General features: G+C 35.0%; 1 protein-coding gene across 1 annotated transcript in view; it reads right to left on the bottom strand.

The window, feature by feature from the left end:
- LOC150100357 (uncharacterized) overlaps positions 1 to 11,625 on the bottom strand; it is a 109,846-nt gene extending 98,221 nt beyond the window's left edge. Inside the window, exons 1-3 of the mRNA XM_090402932.1 lie at positions 11,380 to 11,625; positions 2,149 to 2,225; positions 1,452 to 1,598 (exon numbers count right to left, since the gene is read on the bottom strand). Coding sequence (XP_090259058.1) covers positions 1,452 to 1,598; positions 2,149 to 2,225; positions 11,380 to 11,464 — 309 coding nt within the window. The 5' untranslated portion in view covers positions 11,465 to 11,625. The remainder of the gene's footprint in view (positions 1 to 1,451; positions 1,599 to 2,148; positions 2,226 to 11,379) is intronic.
- Positions 11,626 to 16,789: the final 5,164 nt, after the last annotated feature.

Raw genomic sequence — 16,789 nt, 5'->3', positions numbered from 1 at the left:
AAACTCCAAATCATCTTCAGCAGAATTCATGACATAACATTACAGGCATCAATGGAAAAGAAATGGAACCAGCAAAAGAACTAGAGAAGTGTTAGGTCAATATAATTGGTGTTACCAAAACAGAGCATGAAGAGAGGCAAGATTCTTTGTTATTTATAACAAATATAAAATGTTATATTCAGGGAAAGGAAGGAGTAGTAGTACAGTATTCAATGTTAAAAACAAAGATAATCTTCTTGAATGGCAGGCAATATCAGGTAAAGTGATGTGAACAAACATCAAAATAGGAAATTGAAAAATGACTTATTCGTGCCTGGGGTCCCACTAAGGAAGAAGTGGTGAAATTTCAAGTCCAAGAAAATGGCAGTTGACACAAAGAAAAGTTGGTATTTGTTGGAGATGTAAATATCAGAGAAGGAAATAAATACTAGACATATAGAAAATGTTTTTGGAAAATTTGGAGAAAAGAACAAACAACAATAATAATAATGATAAATACCTACTGGACTTGTGTTGAGGACATGGAACCATTATTTAGTTGTGAGCAGAATAAAACTGAATATCATTGAAAACAATGCAGGAGAGTTTTAAAAAGAATCAAAGTTGAGCAGCTTTCAGATGCAAATTGTAGACTCAAATACACAAATATTCATGAAAAAATTAAAGAATTTGAAAACAAGAAAATCTTGCAGACTAGTGGCAGACTGAAGAAGACTCTAAACTGATTTAGCCAGAATGTAATATGAAGTTGTTTGCAAGAAAAGAAAAATCAGAACTCCATGGTGGACTCATGAAGTTCTTAAAGAGCAGTCAAGGAAAAGAAAAAAACATGACCAAAGTTTCTGCCAAGTCAGCATATTCTGAGAGAATATAGAGCAAAATGTAAACAAGCAAATCAAAATCAAGGGAAGACTTTATAGAAGATAAATATCAACAGAATGTTCTAGAGACTATTGAAAAATCTTTGGAAATGGGAAAAACAGTACTAAAAACAAATTCCAAGATGACAAAGGTATAAATAGTTTTAATAGTTAAAAGTAATAGAATAAAATGGTATGTATATGACAAATTAAAGATGCTAAGATATTATATTCTTGGTTTCATTCTTTATCCAAGTGTAAGCAAAGTTTGTATGTGAAGTCACTTCATGACTGGACTACTTGTATATAGACTTCACATGAAAACATTGTTTAATCACTCTTGGATAAAGGATGAAACAAAGAATATAATTTCTTAGCATCTTTAATTTATAGTATAATCAAGTGAGAAAGCTTTCAATATGTATATGATATTGAGTTTTAATTATGGCTTTCTTTGGCAGAAAGTCAAGCAAAATGCAATCAACAAATAAATTGTTGAAATATCTTAGGTACGTGAATGAAATATTTAGCAGTTCAGGCACCTGAGAATATTCCACCTATGAATTAATAATGATTATACAAAAAGGATACAGCTCTGGCTCTGTCGATAGTTCCTAATTCTAACAATACTCCGGCAAACAACTCCAATGCTTTTAGATTAGATGGCTCTAGTGCTAATGCCTTCTCACAAAACTTCTGTGCCAACTCATAATCAAATGAATTAACAAATGATTCTGCCTTAAAAAAAAAAAAAGTTAAAGATATACGTAGAGTATATATTTTTTCTGTGAAAACTGAAATACAGTAATCTCTCAATTACCTGATCTTCAAATAATCAAACATTGTCAACAAGCTTCTGGTGTCCTCAATTATCAGACAGGCAAACCGACTTCCCAGTGCGATCAAATAATTGACAAATCACTGTGCTAACTTATCAATATCATTTCACTACAATAACTACAGTAACCATCAAATAAGAACAAACTACAATGTTCTAATAGCTATTCACTGTACTCTTTAGATACAGATTTTTTTTTGTTTTTTGTTTTGAATACCAAAAATATTATTTTCTTAGTATATCTGGATATGCTTTATTATTATTTCTTCAAATAATGAGCATTTGATTTAAATATGTATTTAAAAAAAAGTCAGAAATCCCACACCAGCAGAATGGAGTAGTTTTTAAGATGGTTTTTGCTAATAATAGTAATCCTCTTCTACCTTCATCTGAGAATAACCAAAAGGAGAAAATGCAGAGGCCAAAATTATAAATATCAAAATGACTTACTTTATCAAGTAACTTATCAAAAAGTTTTGAATCTGGAACCTTCTCAGTATAGATATCACCTTTATTTATTGCATAACCTAAAAAAAAAAAATATATATATATAAAAATAAATAAAAATAAAAAACTACATTATATGATCTATGCTATGATACAAGTAATCTTACTTACAAAATGGGACGATATTTTTACACTAAAAAGGACTGAGTAGAATGCATTACTGGAATTTACTGTGAATGCTAGAAGTGTAAATGAGTCAGTTCAATATGATATTACTTATTGAGTGTAATTAGTCTGTTAATAATAATAACAATATTGACAAAGTCTATTAAAATACAGTAATACCCCACTTAACACTGTTTCGTTATAGCACCTGCGCTTGATATTTCCTGAGAACAGCCATCATCAATAACATTCACTTAGTCTAACTTCATTAATACAACCAATAACTAGGGAGTAATATCAGTTTTATTTCTTGAATATCCACTGCATATTCAAGAAACTCAGATTAAACATGTGGTAAAGATAAATAAATCACTGGCAATTTTGGAAAGATCAAATGTCATAGATAGTATCCATTAGAAATGCCATAGATATCATATGGCATTTATTTGTTATTTATCTATTATATCTATGTTGCTGAGAGATTACAGAATCTCTCAGTAACAGCATCACCATGATCATAAAAATTATGGATTCATAGATAATGCTCCTGTCTATAAGCAGAGCTCCAAAGCAAAGTGAGGGGTTTTTGAAATGAAAAGTCTGTTACAGCGAGACTGTTTCATAACAAGATAAGGCAAAACACTTAACGACTATCTCATTGAGAAGTTGAGGTTCAGGGAAGGCCCACAGTCCAGTCGCTCATCTAGATACTGTATAATTAGCGACTTTCATAAAAAAAAATAAATAAATAAATAAATAAATGGCAGCTCATTATTCTTCTGATGTATTTGTTATTTTCATCTATCTAATAAAATACAGGTAATCCTCGTATAACGCGGATGTTAGGTTCCATAGAAATGCCGCATTATGCGAGACTCAGAACACACAGAAAAAGTAGGATTATGTTCCAAAATAGTTTTTTTTTTTTAAATTATATAAACAACAAGGACATATCCAACAAAAAAATATTTTTATTTAATTCTGGTAATTCATGTAAGTTAAGAAAACACAAACTATAAAACAAATACATAGTATAAAATTATAAAAATTACAAATTGTATGTAAACTTTATTGCACATAATGCATAAACGTTTTAGGCAAAATAAAATAAAGTGCATATTTTAATCTTTTATAGCACGAGGATTTGAGGATCAGTTAATAAACATTGGTTTTGTCATGTAATCACCTGATGCATTACTACAAAACAGTAGAGTAATTCTATCTTTGGAAACTTTGAATCCAGAAGCCGATATTTCACTTTTCAAAATATAGGTGCGTTTTAGAAGGTCCATCTATATTTTTTTTCCAATATAACCTGAATTGATCCGCACTGAACATCTGGTCTACATTATAAATGTTTATATACTTAGAGAGGTTTTTGTTTAATAAAATTTCCATCCAAAGGTTTTTTTTTTTTTCTTTAAGTGCAATCTTCTATCCAAATCATTAGAGATTTCTCCATTTTTCCCATTAGAATATCGCGTACATGAGCAACGCGCTTTGCACTTACTGTTCACCCAGCAATAAGACACTCTTGGATTATTTTGTTTGATTGTTCGAATTGTTGATTCATTTAAATTCAGAGTCCTTACAACTCCTGGTTTTTCACCATTTTTCAACCGATCTGTGATTCATTTCTTCGAGAGAAATGAACTTTCTTTTCAATGTTGGTTTTTCCTCTTTCGTTGCAGTTTGTGGCCATTACTATAAAAATCAATTTCTTACATAAAAAAAAAGCAATACATATTAATTATGTATATAACTCACCAGAAAATAAAGGCTCAGCTTGAGATTAACACACTTATGATTTTTAATGCGTTTTCCTGGCAGAAAACGAAGACAATTTCAACAATAAACGTTAAAATACAGTAAACAAATGACATACATGCATGCTAAAGGGTATTTCCTCTAATATAAATTCGCTACATAACTACATGTGCAATATGAGCAGGCGCAAATTTGATATTTAAGTCACATGGTGAAAAATATATGAAAAGATAAAGGGTTATTACAATTTGTAGGCCGCGTTATATTGAAACTGTTAAACGAGGGTTACCTGTATGTTATAATGACTCCATTTAGTGCTTTTAACATCTTACTATATTATATAATTATTTTTTTTTATGATAATACCATGACTTCATCTGTACTGTGAATTTGCAGAAAGTTAAGAAAATTTTAAACATTGATTTGAAGACTTACAGATCATAATATATCACATAACAGAAGGGGCTGTTTTCCAAAGGACAGCAGTAAAAAAAGGGAAGAAATATTTGTTCTAAGAATTTGGAGATAACCTGAAAATGAAATAAGGAGGCACTGCTTATGAATTAACAGAATTAGAAAAGATGGAGAATTATCAATGCCACTTCTGATGAATAATGACCACAGAAATGTGTATGAAATGTAAGCAGAACCCTGAATTAAAGTAAATTAGTGAGATAGGTCACTGATCAACTTAAATATCTTGAGGATGTGGTGCTAAAAATCCAGAGGAAAGTGAGCAAGATAATGAATTGTCCATGGGATGCTCTCTAAAAGAATAGATCAAAGATTTGTGAGTTAACAAAAATTGGTTCACAGGCAGAAATGACAGGATAATAGAAACATACATTACTAAAAGAATTTTAAGTATAAATAAAGTAAAAATTTTTCAATGCACAAGACAAAGAAGAGACTAATCCAAGAAGTGGTGAATGAAGGGAATGAATTGCCAGAGGCAGTCTATGCTTTGTCAGTGAATGAGTCTTTGAAGCCTTGGGGTATTCCAGCAATGATGGAAAAATCAGATGAGAGGGGAACCATTCCCATGACATGCAATGAATGATAAAAGATGAAGCCACCAATCCACTCACAAATGGAGGGAGACCATAAAGTGGCAGCTTGGTAAGAAGGCTACAATGCCAGACTTGGCCTATTAATAATCAAGAGTGACCAAATAAGATTCCCAAATATTTCCATGGCCTGTGTTCAAAGGTAGCTAAGGTTAACAAACAGATCTACAGTGGAATGACAATGACTAAATCCATATTGGTGACTAATTTATCAATAAGTCTCTAGGTTGAAAGTTTATTTTTCACTTGGTTAGACTATAATAAATTTAGTTTAATCCTTTATCCAAGTGTGAGCAAACAAAGTTTTTCAACATCTTTCTCTAAATCCAGAGTAATTTAATAAAAAGGTGGCACACCTTTTGGCAACTCCTATAGGTAAAGATGACCTCGCTATTGCTTCTGCCTGGTATCTCAGAAGAGACCTCAATAAAGGTCATAACTAGTCTGGGTAGTGGCCCTTCCCTTAATGCATAACATTATACATATCCACAAGGAGATCTGTTTTGCATTATGGGAGATACCGAGATAGGAGTGATGTTAGCTTGGTCCACCTTTGCTACGAGTTGCCTGGTGTGCTACCTTACCCCAGTCCTGAAGATATTTTCAGGCGCAAACTTTGTTTGCTCACACATGGATAAAGGATTAAGCTAAATTTATTATAGTCTAACCAAGTGTAAAATAAACTTTCAACATCTTTCTTTAAATGCAGAGTAATTTAATAAAAGGGTGGCACACCTTTTGGCAAAGATGACCTCGCTATTGCTTCTGCCTGGTATCTCCACTTCTGGGCCTGGCTCCTACTGAAGAGACCTCAATAAAGGTCAAAACAAGTCTGGGTAGTGGCCCTTCCCTTAATGTATAACATTATACATATCCACATGGAGATGTGTTTTGCATTATGGGAGATACTGAGATAGGAGTGATGTTAGCTTGGTCCACCTTTGCTACGAGTTGCCTGGTGTTTTACTACTTCAACTAATTTCAACATCTTTCTCTAAATGCAGAGTAATTTAATAAAAAGATGGCACACCTTTTGGCAACTCCTGTAAGTAAAGATGACCTCGCTATTGCTTCTGCCTGGTATCTCCACTTCTGGGCCTGGCTCCCACTGAAGAGACCTCAATAAAGGTCGAAACAAGGCAGTGGCAGCTGGTTGCTGATAACTTTCCCTATCACTTTCAATTGTATTTCAAGTGATGGCAATGGGACAACATTAAGATGGCTGACTTCTGTCTAGGAATAGGTTGGATAAAAGTTTCCTTCTGCACTGTTGGACAGATTTTAGATGAGTATGCCAATTTATAAAGGAAATACAGGATGGATATTAATCTTAAATTTTTAAAATAAAAAAATTAAACGGGGCACAAACTCTTAGTACAACTGCAGGGATACCACCTAGGCCAGAGGTTTTATTAATATCAAGGCCACTGAGTCTATTTCTCATGTCCTGTCAAAGAGCAGAGTTTAGATGTGCATTAGTCATTTCAGATTTGGAAGAGAAAACTGATGCCAAGATATCTGCCTTATCTTTAGATGTTGCCAGTGTTCCATCATGATGAGAAAGAAAGAAGGAATCTGGAAGCACGGTAGGGCAGAACTCAACAACCTTGGCAAAGGATCAAAAGGCTCGAATGCAATTTCAGCAGCAGGTGATATCTCAGTACATTTGGCCCTTACAAATGTCTGTTTTAGAGTTGCTGAATTTTTTGCAGCCATTATGGACTCTAGTGTAAGCTGAGTGAAAAGCAGTTTTTAGCTACATGTTTAGAATGGAACTAAGTTGGCACATTTGATGGAAAACCAAAGCCTTGAATGATCGTGGTCAGGGATGATGAGTGGAGTGAGGAATAAAGCACTGATCTCAGCAAGAATAATTTCAGCTATTAGACTAATCAGTCCAATAACTGAATCAAAACTGCTTAGACAAGTTCTTGGATCAAGAGAGCAGATGTAACCATCAGACCACGTAAAGGAGGCATAGAAACCCCAAAGTTTATCTCAACTGGCATCCCTATAGTTGCTATAGAATATGAGGCTGGAAGTGACAGGGAGAAAGATTTGTTATAAAATAAGAAATAAGAGACAAGGTTATGGTCAGCACTGCATAGAAGACAGCTAACATGAATAGTGTATTTGGTTAAGAAATGGTCCAGGGTGTTGGGAGAACGACGAGGATTATGTGAAATTCTGGTAGGTAAGTAGCGAATAATTTACATTAGTTCATTACTGACAACAAGAATGGACAGTGAATATCCAAAGATTATCATCTTGATGTTTGGGTAATAAAACTGTATGTGATCAACTATCAGACACAGATAATAAAAAAAAAAGGTCAGTATTTTCATTAGAATTAGCAAAGTGGTAAAGGCAGAAATGAAGAAAAGTAATCATGATCTATAATAAATCATATAAAGGAGATGCCAAGTCTGATAATCTTTAGCATGGGATATCAGAATTCAGGAGCACACTCAAGATTTAATCTGGGAGGGGGAGGGGGGGATTAAGTAGATGATTTGACGTATGCATCGCATATGACCTATGACTGAGCATGTGTAATAATCACTAATTCCTAGGCAGTATAGAAATAGAAGACAAGACACAACATAAATTAAAAAAAAAAAAGAATTTTAATTAGGAAAAGATTTTTGGAAAATTTTCTAGTTTTTTTTTTTTCCCTTTTTCTTTGGGGGCCCAGGGCCCCCCCCCCCTGGGTGTGCCACTGTCAGAATTTAAACCAAAGAGCATATTTCACTTCTTACAGAAATAAGGTAAAATTTAGGTGTGCTACAGTTGAGAAAGATGTCAGTTGAGGTTCAGTGATTAAAAGATCAGGTTTGAATGCCTATAAATGGTGGTGAATGTCAGTGATGTTGATATTAATTCCTGGACATTTCTAGTGGATTTTTTTTTTACATACAACTTTATCATGTTGGGGGGGGGTATTTTTATCATTTTTTGCAATATTTCATTGCATTTTTGATATTTAAGAAACATTTTTTTAGGTTTTTGTGGGAGTTTTTTTTTTAATCCCAGTCACATGGTAATTTCTGATACCATGATACCAATGTGAGCAGTTATTAGAGCATTGCAAATTTTGCAATGCTCTAATAGAGCATTGCAAAATTTCACAGAGTAGGGACATGTAACAGGATTGGTGATGATGGGCAGTAGATGGCATTGATGGTAGTATGTAGTAGGTTTGTCTATTTACACATCCACTTAGATGGAAATGCACTTTGTCCAAGAACCAGATATTATTGAGGAAGGACAGATCTTCACCAACATTGGCCAGCATGCATGCACAGCCTTCCTGCCATGCAGCGTAATCTGTTACTGTTAAACAACGACCCACCAGAATGATGTATGAAAAAGCACCCAGCCCCATAAGGATTCTTTGTAGTGACTGTCTCAGTAGAGCACACATCCATGATTCTCATTTGTGTTAACAGTTCATGGTCTCCCCAAATGCCCTTTGCATTGCAGCTGAACAATCCCTGTACGTCGGACCCCTCTTGATTAAGGCAATGATTACACCACTGTTAGGAGCACACTTACAGAAACAATAAACAAACTGCTCACAAATATGTCGTATGCCAGGACCATTTGCTCTACTAACTCTGTATGGACAAAAATTCCTAACAATAAACGTCTTTTCTTGCAATGTCAATACCATTGCTACAGCTAAATGTAATGGCATAGACTCTACACATGCTCTTCTATTAATGTGCATGCAGTCAAACGGCATATCTCATACCACACATACTGCAAGGGATGTCGAAGTTCAGCACTGTTTTTTGTTTTTTTTTTGTGTGCCATACTGTATTATAATATATGGTTGTAACCAGGCTACCAATTTATTATCTATCCCCATATTCCTCATTTTCAACAATATACTGTTATGCATATTCTATAAAATATTAATTTGTATTGAGAATAGAAGTCTTTCCAGAGGAAAGACTTCTATTCTCAATACAAATTCATATTCTAACCAGCTACTTTCAACATAACTGATATATATATATATATATATATATTTATTGGCCTACAGTGTGAAATCGCTAACTTGAATTCTTCCTTAGGTTTTGGTAATATTATTCTCCTCCTTCGATTTTTGTTAATGTTCCTGTTGCCATTCTCTTGTTGAAAAACTCAACTCAATAGAATGATACGCAAATCATATTGGTGATCGCTAATTCTTAGTTTTTTCACTATGATAAAAAATTATAAAATATGGAATGAAGATATGTCATGTCTTCTTATACAGATATATATTTTTAAATTTCTATTTTGGGCATTACAAAAATAATCAACAATTTCATTCAAACCATTTTGTTATATTTATAGATATTATTATACAAACATCTCCTGGAGTCAAGCCTCATCAAGGGAGGCAATAGATGCATTCTAACGGAAATAATGTTCCTCATCCCTATCTTAAATTGGTTCAATGTTTGTGCACTCACCATCTCATTTGGCAATAAATTCCACTCCCCAACTACTCTCCATACAAAAAAAGTCATGCCGCACTCTCTAAGCACCACACCTTCATAGAGCTTCCAAGAATGACCTCTTCTTTCTATCCCCTTCCCCAACCCTTTCAAAAAAATATTCAGGTTATCTATTTGATAAGCATGCCTTAACAATTTATGTCTCAATCATGTCGCCCCTCTTCCGCCTACTGACTAGTGTCTGTAATTTACATTCTCTCAACCTGTCTTCATAGTCAGTATTCCACAATCTTGATATTGTTTTTGTGATTCGCCTCTGAACTTTTTCCAGAGCTTGATTCTCACCTAGGAAAAGAGATGAACAAATCGATGTGCAGTGGGTCCAGATGTGGTCTAATCAAAGCCTTGTACAGTGGCATAACCACATTCTTATCTCTACTTGTCAGTGTTCTTCTTAGTATACTGGCATTTCTATGTACTGTTTTTATTATTTTTGCAATATGTCTGTTGAACTTCAATTCTTTATCCACCAATATCCCAAGATAGCCACTTTATTCAAATTGCTCTGAAGCACCTATACATCTGTACCATTCCTAATAACTTTACTCAGCTTAGCACCATCTGCAAACAGCTGAATATCAGATTGCAGACCACTCGCAATATCATTAACAAACAAATTGAACAGCAGTGGCCCTAGAACAGAACCCTGTGGGATTCCACTGGTAACTCTCCTCTTGAGAGACATGGCACCTCTACACACTATCGTTTGATATCGATTAGAAAACCAGTTTGCTATCCAATCAACCAAATGACTTTTCAATCCCATTTGCCGTAATTTACACACCCGTTTATTATATGGTAACCTGTCTAAAATGCCTTTGCAAAAATCCAGAAGTATAACTGTATATGAATCCCACCTATCCAGAACAGTAGTCACTTTATAAAATGTAAGTAAATTTGTAAAACAAGACTTCCCTTTAACAAACCCATGTTGACCTCTATATAGAATCTTTTCCATTTCCATCGAATCCTGTAATCTATTATCTTCTTAACAAATATCTCTCCAAGATCTTAACCACTCCAAAAATGCAAACTGGTCCCTAATTTGCAACATCTGTTTTGCTTCCATATTTATGCAATGGAACAATCTTGCCCTCTTTCCACTCAATAGGGCTTGTTGTGGACTGTAGACTCTCATTAAACAACCGAGTCAAAGGAAGTGTCAGTTCCTTAGCACATTTTTTCATAACACATGGTGCAATTCCATCTAGTCCAATAGCCTTATTCACATCAAGAGGACTTAAAAAATCACAGAATTCTACCTCATTCACCTTCAAGGAATTAGGTTGAGGTACTGGTTCCTGGACTTCATGTTATGTTATGTTTTTTGCTTTCCCTGAATAAATTAACAAATGATTTTAGGTTATTTAAAAAATAATAAAAAAAAATAAAAATAAAATTTATTTTCCATAGCGTACTATATATTAGACTTCTGTTTATTTTTTATTTATTCTTGCAATGGGGGGGGGGTTTCGTTATTGCATTGCGCCTGCATAGAGTTCGAGGACTCAACGTGAAAGGCCATTCTACAATCCACCGTCCCACTACACAATCATTACCATGGAATCCTAATTATCAAAGATAAAACTATAATTATGAAAAATAGTAAATAGGTCAAAATTTAAGGAAGATCCGACTTTTTTAAGATAATACTTGTAGCGAAATACTACTTAAGTCAACTTGAACATTGAAACTAACCTCATTTCATAAAATTTAAATCTCTGTACCTTTTGCTTTCTTTTGCTTCACTCCTCTATTTCTCCTTTTCTTTTTCGCGTTCCGTATTACAACCTTCGATACAACTCGTTCCATAACAGAAACGTATTATAACATAAAACTATATAAGCCTAATTCAAATAAATACATTCACCAAATGTGTGGTATAATTCAAATAAATACATTCACCAAATGTGTGGTATAATTCAAATAAATACATTCACCAAATGTGTGGTATTTAGAACACGTGGTCACAGCCTTTACAAGAAGGACATCTATATCTCCCCGACTAAAACTAAATTACAGATTTACTAAAGTATATAATCACTGTTTACTACTCAAATTGCATACATATAATGGAATATAATATAAATACAGTATATTATTTATCAAAGAACAACATGTTTTAAAATAATGATGTAAAGGTGAACGCAGCTAAATGATCATCGGTATAAGTATTGAAAAAATATCGCACTTTTTTTTTTTTTTTTTTTTTTTTAATTTTGCAGATAGATTAACAGTCATGAACAAGTTCAAAGATAAAGATGACATGCAAATAGATATAAAAGACAAGCTGGAAACCAAACCGAATCTTCTCTGTCTAATACTAATAAAAAATTAGAAAGCTAAGGGCTTAAGGCTGAACAATTACCATTGTCAGTGGCGCACCCAGAGAGGGACCAAGGTGCCTGGGCACCCCCAAAGAAGAAGGAAAAAACACTAGAAAATTTTCCAAAAATCTTTTCCTAATTAATAAAATTCATTTTTTTTTAATTTATGTTGTGTCGTGTCTTCTATTTCTATACTACTTATGAATTAGCGATCATTGCAGATGCTCAGTCATAAGTCATATGCGATGATGCGTAGTGTGTATTCTCAAATCGTCTACTCAACTCGGCACCCCCCTCCCCAAGATTAAATCCTGAATGCAGTACTGCGCTACTACTGACTACTGACTCTACAACTTGATGAGGTTGTTGAGTTGTGGTTATTATTATTATTATTATTATTATTATTATTATTATTATTATTATTATTATTATTATTATTATTTACAGGTCTGTGAAAATGGCATATGAATTAGTCAACTCCTGAAACCGGGAAACGGTTTATTTTCTCTCTCTCTCTCTCTCTCTCTCTCTCTCCCGGAAACTGGTTTTTCATCCGTAAACTCAAGAAATTCGACCAAAATTAAAAAAAAAAATATATTTCAGCCAATAATGTAATGCGTTACGGTTAGGTAGCACAAGATGGCGGCACTTCTCAACCTTTCTTCATCGAGTACTGTTTAAATTAGTGGTAGTCCTGAGTAAGCTATCTCTGATTGGCTAACTTGGAGATTGACTGCTATTCAGTTTTAAAAGTTACACAGGACTAAAATAGTCTCACCTCCTCCCTATGGGGAATTCAAGGCATAAGTGGATTTATTTATATTTTATTAGTATTATAACGGTGAGCCTCCGTAGCTCAATCAGTATAAACCAGGGGTCTCAAACTCAAACGCAGTAAAGGGCCAGTCAATTAGATGTATATCAGACATGGGCCTAGTTCAATATTATTCAGCTAAGCTAACGCCTTTTTATTCCCGTATACTGGAGTAGGCGAGGCCATTCAGCCCTATCTAACTTTTGGAGACTGAGTGGGCAGTTCAATCTCCACTGGTACCAATCAGAGATAGATGGCCCAAGGCTATCACTAATTAAGCGGTACACAGTGAAGAGAGAAGGCTCAAATGTGCCGCCATCTCGTGGTCCCTAACCCTAACACAAATATTTAATGTCTGAAATAATGTGGGTTCTACGGTCGATTTTCTTGAGTTTACGGGACGAAAAACCCGAGTTTCCGGGAGGAAAAACCCGCTTGCCCGTGCCAGAGATCGACTAACTCGGGAACCGGTCGAAAAAAGGCTTAGAAAAATTTCCTCTAGTTGCCGACTAGACTCGAAACTAAGTCTTCCTTCGTGCGGCCAAGCACCGTGGTGTGCAAACGCCACATCCACTGAGCTACACAGGCCCATTGAATATTATTCTGTGAACCAAAACATAAACTAAAAAAAAAAAAAAGGCTCTAATAAAGGATCTTTTGTCGTTGGGACTTTACAACTTATGTAAACAGTTATACCACCATTTAAATTTATGTCTCTTTGCACTAACGGTGAGTTAACCGGTCTCATATGGAGGTGAACGGTTGTTCTCTCGGTCACTCGGGTTTTTCATCCCCCAAAACCGGCAAACCGGTCCCATGAACACACATAGCTACAATCATAGCATATACTAAGGTATACTAAGGCAAGGTGAAACCACCTTGCTCATAATCACCTCCCTAGTATGGGTAGCATATAGCTCCCCCACCAGCAGTATGACTGAGGGAATAGAATAGAATAGATATTATAACGGTATCTCCATGGCGTATAAAGACACATCACAGGACACCCATACTGACCATTATTCAGACAATACCAATCATATCTCCTTAAACTTATTCACTGGTGCACTCACAACTACTTTGGGCAGTCCAATACATTCATTCATCACTCTCCATGCAAAGAAGCTAGTCTGCAAACCCTAACTAGCCACATTCTTACATAACTTCCAGGACTGACCCAGTGTTCTTCTGCTACTCCGGGTGTATTGAAAAAATTTCTTTTGTGTCTGTGTTATAGAATCCCTTTAGAAACTTAAAAGTTTGTATCATGTTTTTCCTGTCATGTGTTTGCAGAACACTACGGACACATGACCAACAATATTTAACCACCATTCCTGATACACTGATTCATCTGTAATTTGCTACGATTGAGATTAGGTCGATAAAGTATTATCGGCTTCAGCATTCTCTCTGTATAAATGTGCTGAAGTGCTGCTTCATCGATCTAACCTCAATCGTAACAAGTGTCTCCCGATTCCAAAAGTGCGGAACATTGTTACACTAAATTATATTAAATAAATGTGTAAATCTCTTATATTTGAATTATTCAGCCTAACATTTGAATCCATGAACATGCCTCTGTATGCATAGAGGGATTCCAATTTATCGCATGCACTGTAGTGTTCTCTAATGTTTTATTATTATTATTATTATTATTTGACACCTCCAGGGAGTCCAAAGACTCATCGAGGGAGAGGGTGAAAACAGAATCGAACGATTGTCACCCCTTCCAACTACTAACCGCGCTCAAACTTACTTAACTGAGCCATTAGTAGCAGAGACTCTACCAATCGACCAACCTTTGCCGGCAATTCAATTCCTTACTGTTGTTCGCTGTTTGTACTGATAAGTCTTACGATATCTAAGACGATTTATTTGCATAACAAATTAATTTTTCCTCTGGTATACATGCTATTCTATAGCTAAACAACAATATCTTCTGTCCAATTGACTTCGGTCACATACGAGATAGCCTCAAATGATCCATCTCTCTCAGATATGAAATGTTCAACTTTTATTTTTGTTTGTTGAAATTCTTTAGTCTCATTAGTAATACTCCGTATATTATTTTATTTCACAGCATCTTCTATGAAAACAAAATATCCGTTACAGTTCTCTGTAACTACACATAACGGCTACTGAATTAGCAACCTTTATGCAGATTATGCAGATGTACAGAAACATCACTTATGCAGCGTGTAAGTAAAATATTTTGTCGAGTGCGTCAGCCCGTGTTCTAGTCAACTAATAAGAGTACTGCTAGTCAGTAATTATCAATAGGGTTAATCACAATGGGAAAAACAAAGTATCTTTTGAAGTTCAATAGTGGGTGGGTGGGTGTCCATCTTACTGGAGCCACGATTTTGAAAACAGCAGAGCTTACTGGTTTCTTAAAAGGTGACATATCCCGGGTGTTTAACCAGTGCAAAAATAACCCACCTTTGTTTATCTAAGAGGCATAACCGTAGTTCTAAGTCTATCTGTCAGGAACTAAGAAGGCTTGTATGAACAAACAGAACTTCATGTGTGTTTTAATGAAGACCATTCCTGATCCACATCTCATCGAACTATGCGTAGGGAATTGAAGATGATTGGTACTGGCAGTCGCATGCCTATACGGAAACAACTGATTTCTGCGAAGTTTCTAATTCAGTGGCCAGTATGTGTACATCATTCTCTGTCGACCAGTTTCAAGTGTGGCAGAGGAAATTAGAGGCTGTGTAGAAGGAATGGTCTATAACATGCACATATATGAACACTTTTGATTGGATGATGGAATTTAGTAGGAGGGAATGCATTTGGGTGAATCTGAAGTTGGACATTGTGAATTTCGTAGCATACAACACAATGACAGCCATTAGGGTGGATATATGAGAAGCTAATAAACAGATTTCAGGCCAGTATCTGTATGTTATTCAATATTATGAATGGGAACTAGATTAATGGAAAAAAGGTGATAGGGTAAATCGATAAAGTTCATATTTACATAATTGGAAATATTTGATGTGGGTTAAGATAATGAAAAGGTAGGAAGAAAGTAGCATCTCAGTATGTTTCCTGAACTCTTATGAGAAAATGAGTGTTTCGTGACCAGAACATTCGTGTTACAACCAAACTCTTCTTTTATTATAATTATTATGTAACACCTCCAGGGAGTCCAAAGACTCATCGAGAGAAGACATCTACTCTACAACTCTCCGTTTCCACCACTCTACCAACCCCAACTACCTTCATCATCTGCACCAACGCCATCTACCGCTGACCACCACCACTAGTATCTTCACAACACATCCATGCCCACGGCGGGATTCGAACTCGCAGCCTTTTGGCAGCAGAGCGGATATGCTAACCACTCGGCCAATCACGTTGGCTTGTCATCATCCCAAATTTGCTGTATGGCTGAACAACGGGTACCTTTTATACTGCAAATACTTGAAACGTCTCGAAAATTAACAACTTTGACTATTTTAAGATTCATTGAAAATACATGAACACTAATATCAACTTTCTTATTGAAGGGCGTAATAGACTATTTGAAAGCTTCCGATAATTTGGACCAATAGTTTTAGACAACTCGTTTTGCAGAATGAAAAGCCGTTTGTGCTTTACAATAAAATAGAATAAGCAAATAAATAATAAATTCTCTAATATATTTTATTTCACAAACGGATAGTCAAAGCTTGTTTAGCCTTCACTAACTTTTCTAGAGTCAGCAGCACAACTCTTCTCCATCGTTTAAGCCTTCACTGATGGTGTATCTCGAGGATATCAATGACTGAAACTTTTCGATAGAGAGAGAGAGAGAGAGAGAGTATGGCAGACATCTGCCGCTATCTTGTCTTTAAACCCTATCACTCAAATTATTGCTTTTAACAATGTCAGTTATACGTTGATTCTTGGTGCTACGGGATTAAAAACCCCAGTATGCTGAGAAATAAAACTTCTTGTTCATACCAGAGATCGACTAAGTCGTTCGTGAAAAGGTCGTTCGAATAA

The sequence above is a fragment of the Typopeltis vanoorti genome, chromosome 13 (assembly GCF_054136105.1).
Source record: "Typopeltis vanoorti isolate ZY-2024b chromosome 13, IOZ_Tvanoo_1.0, whole genome shotgun sequence".
In the NCBI taxonomy this organism is placed as follows: Eukaryota; Metazoa; Arthropoda; class Arachnida; order Uropygi; family Thelyphonidae; genus Typopeltis; species Typopeltis vanoorti.
The sequence above is the reverse complement of the archived record's forward strand: the minus strand, read 5'-3'. Positions and strand labels throughout refer to the sequence as shown.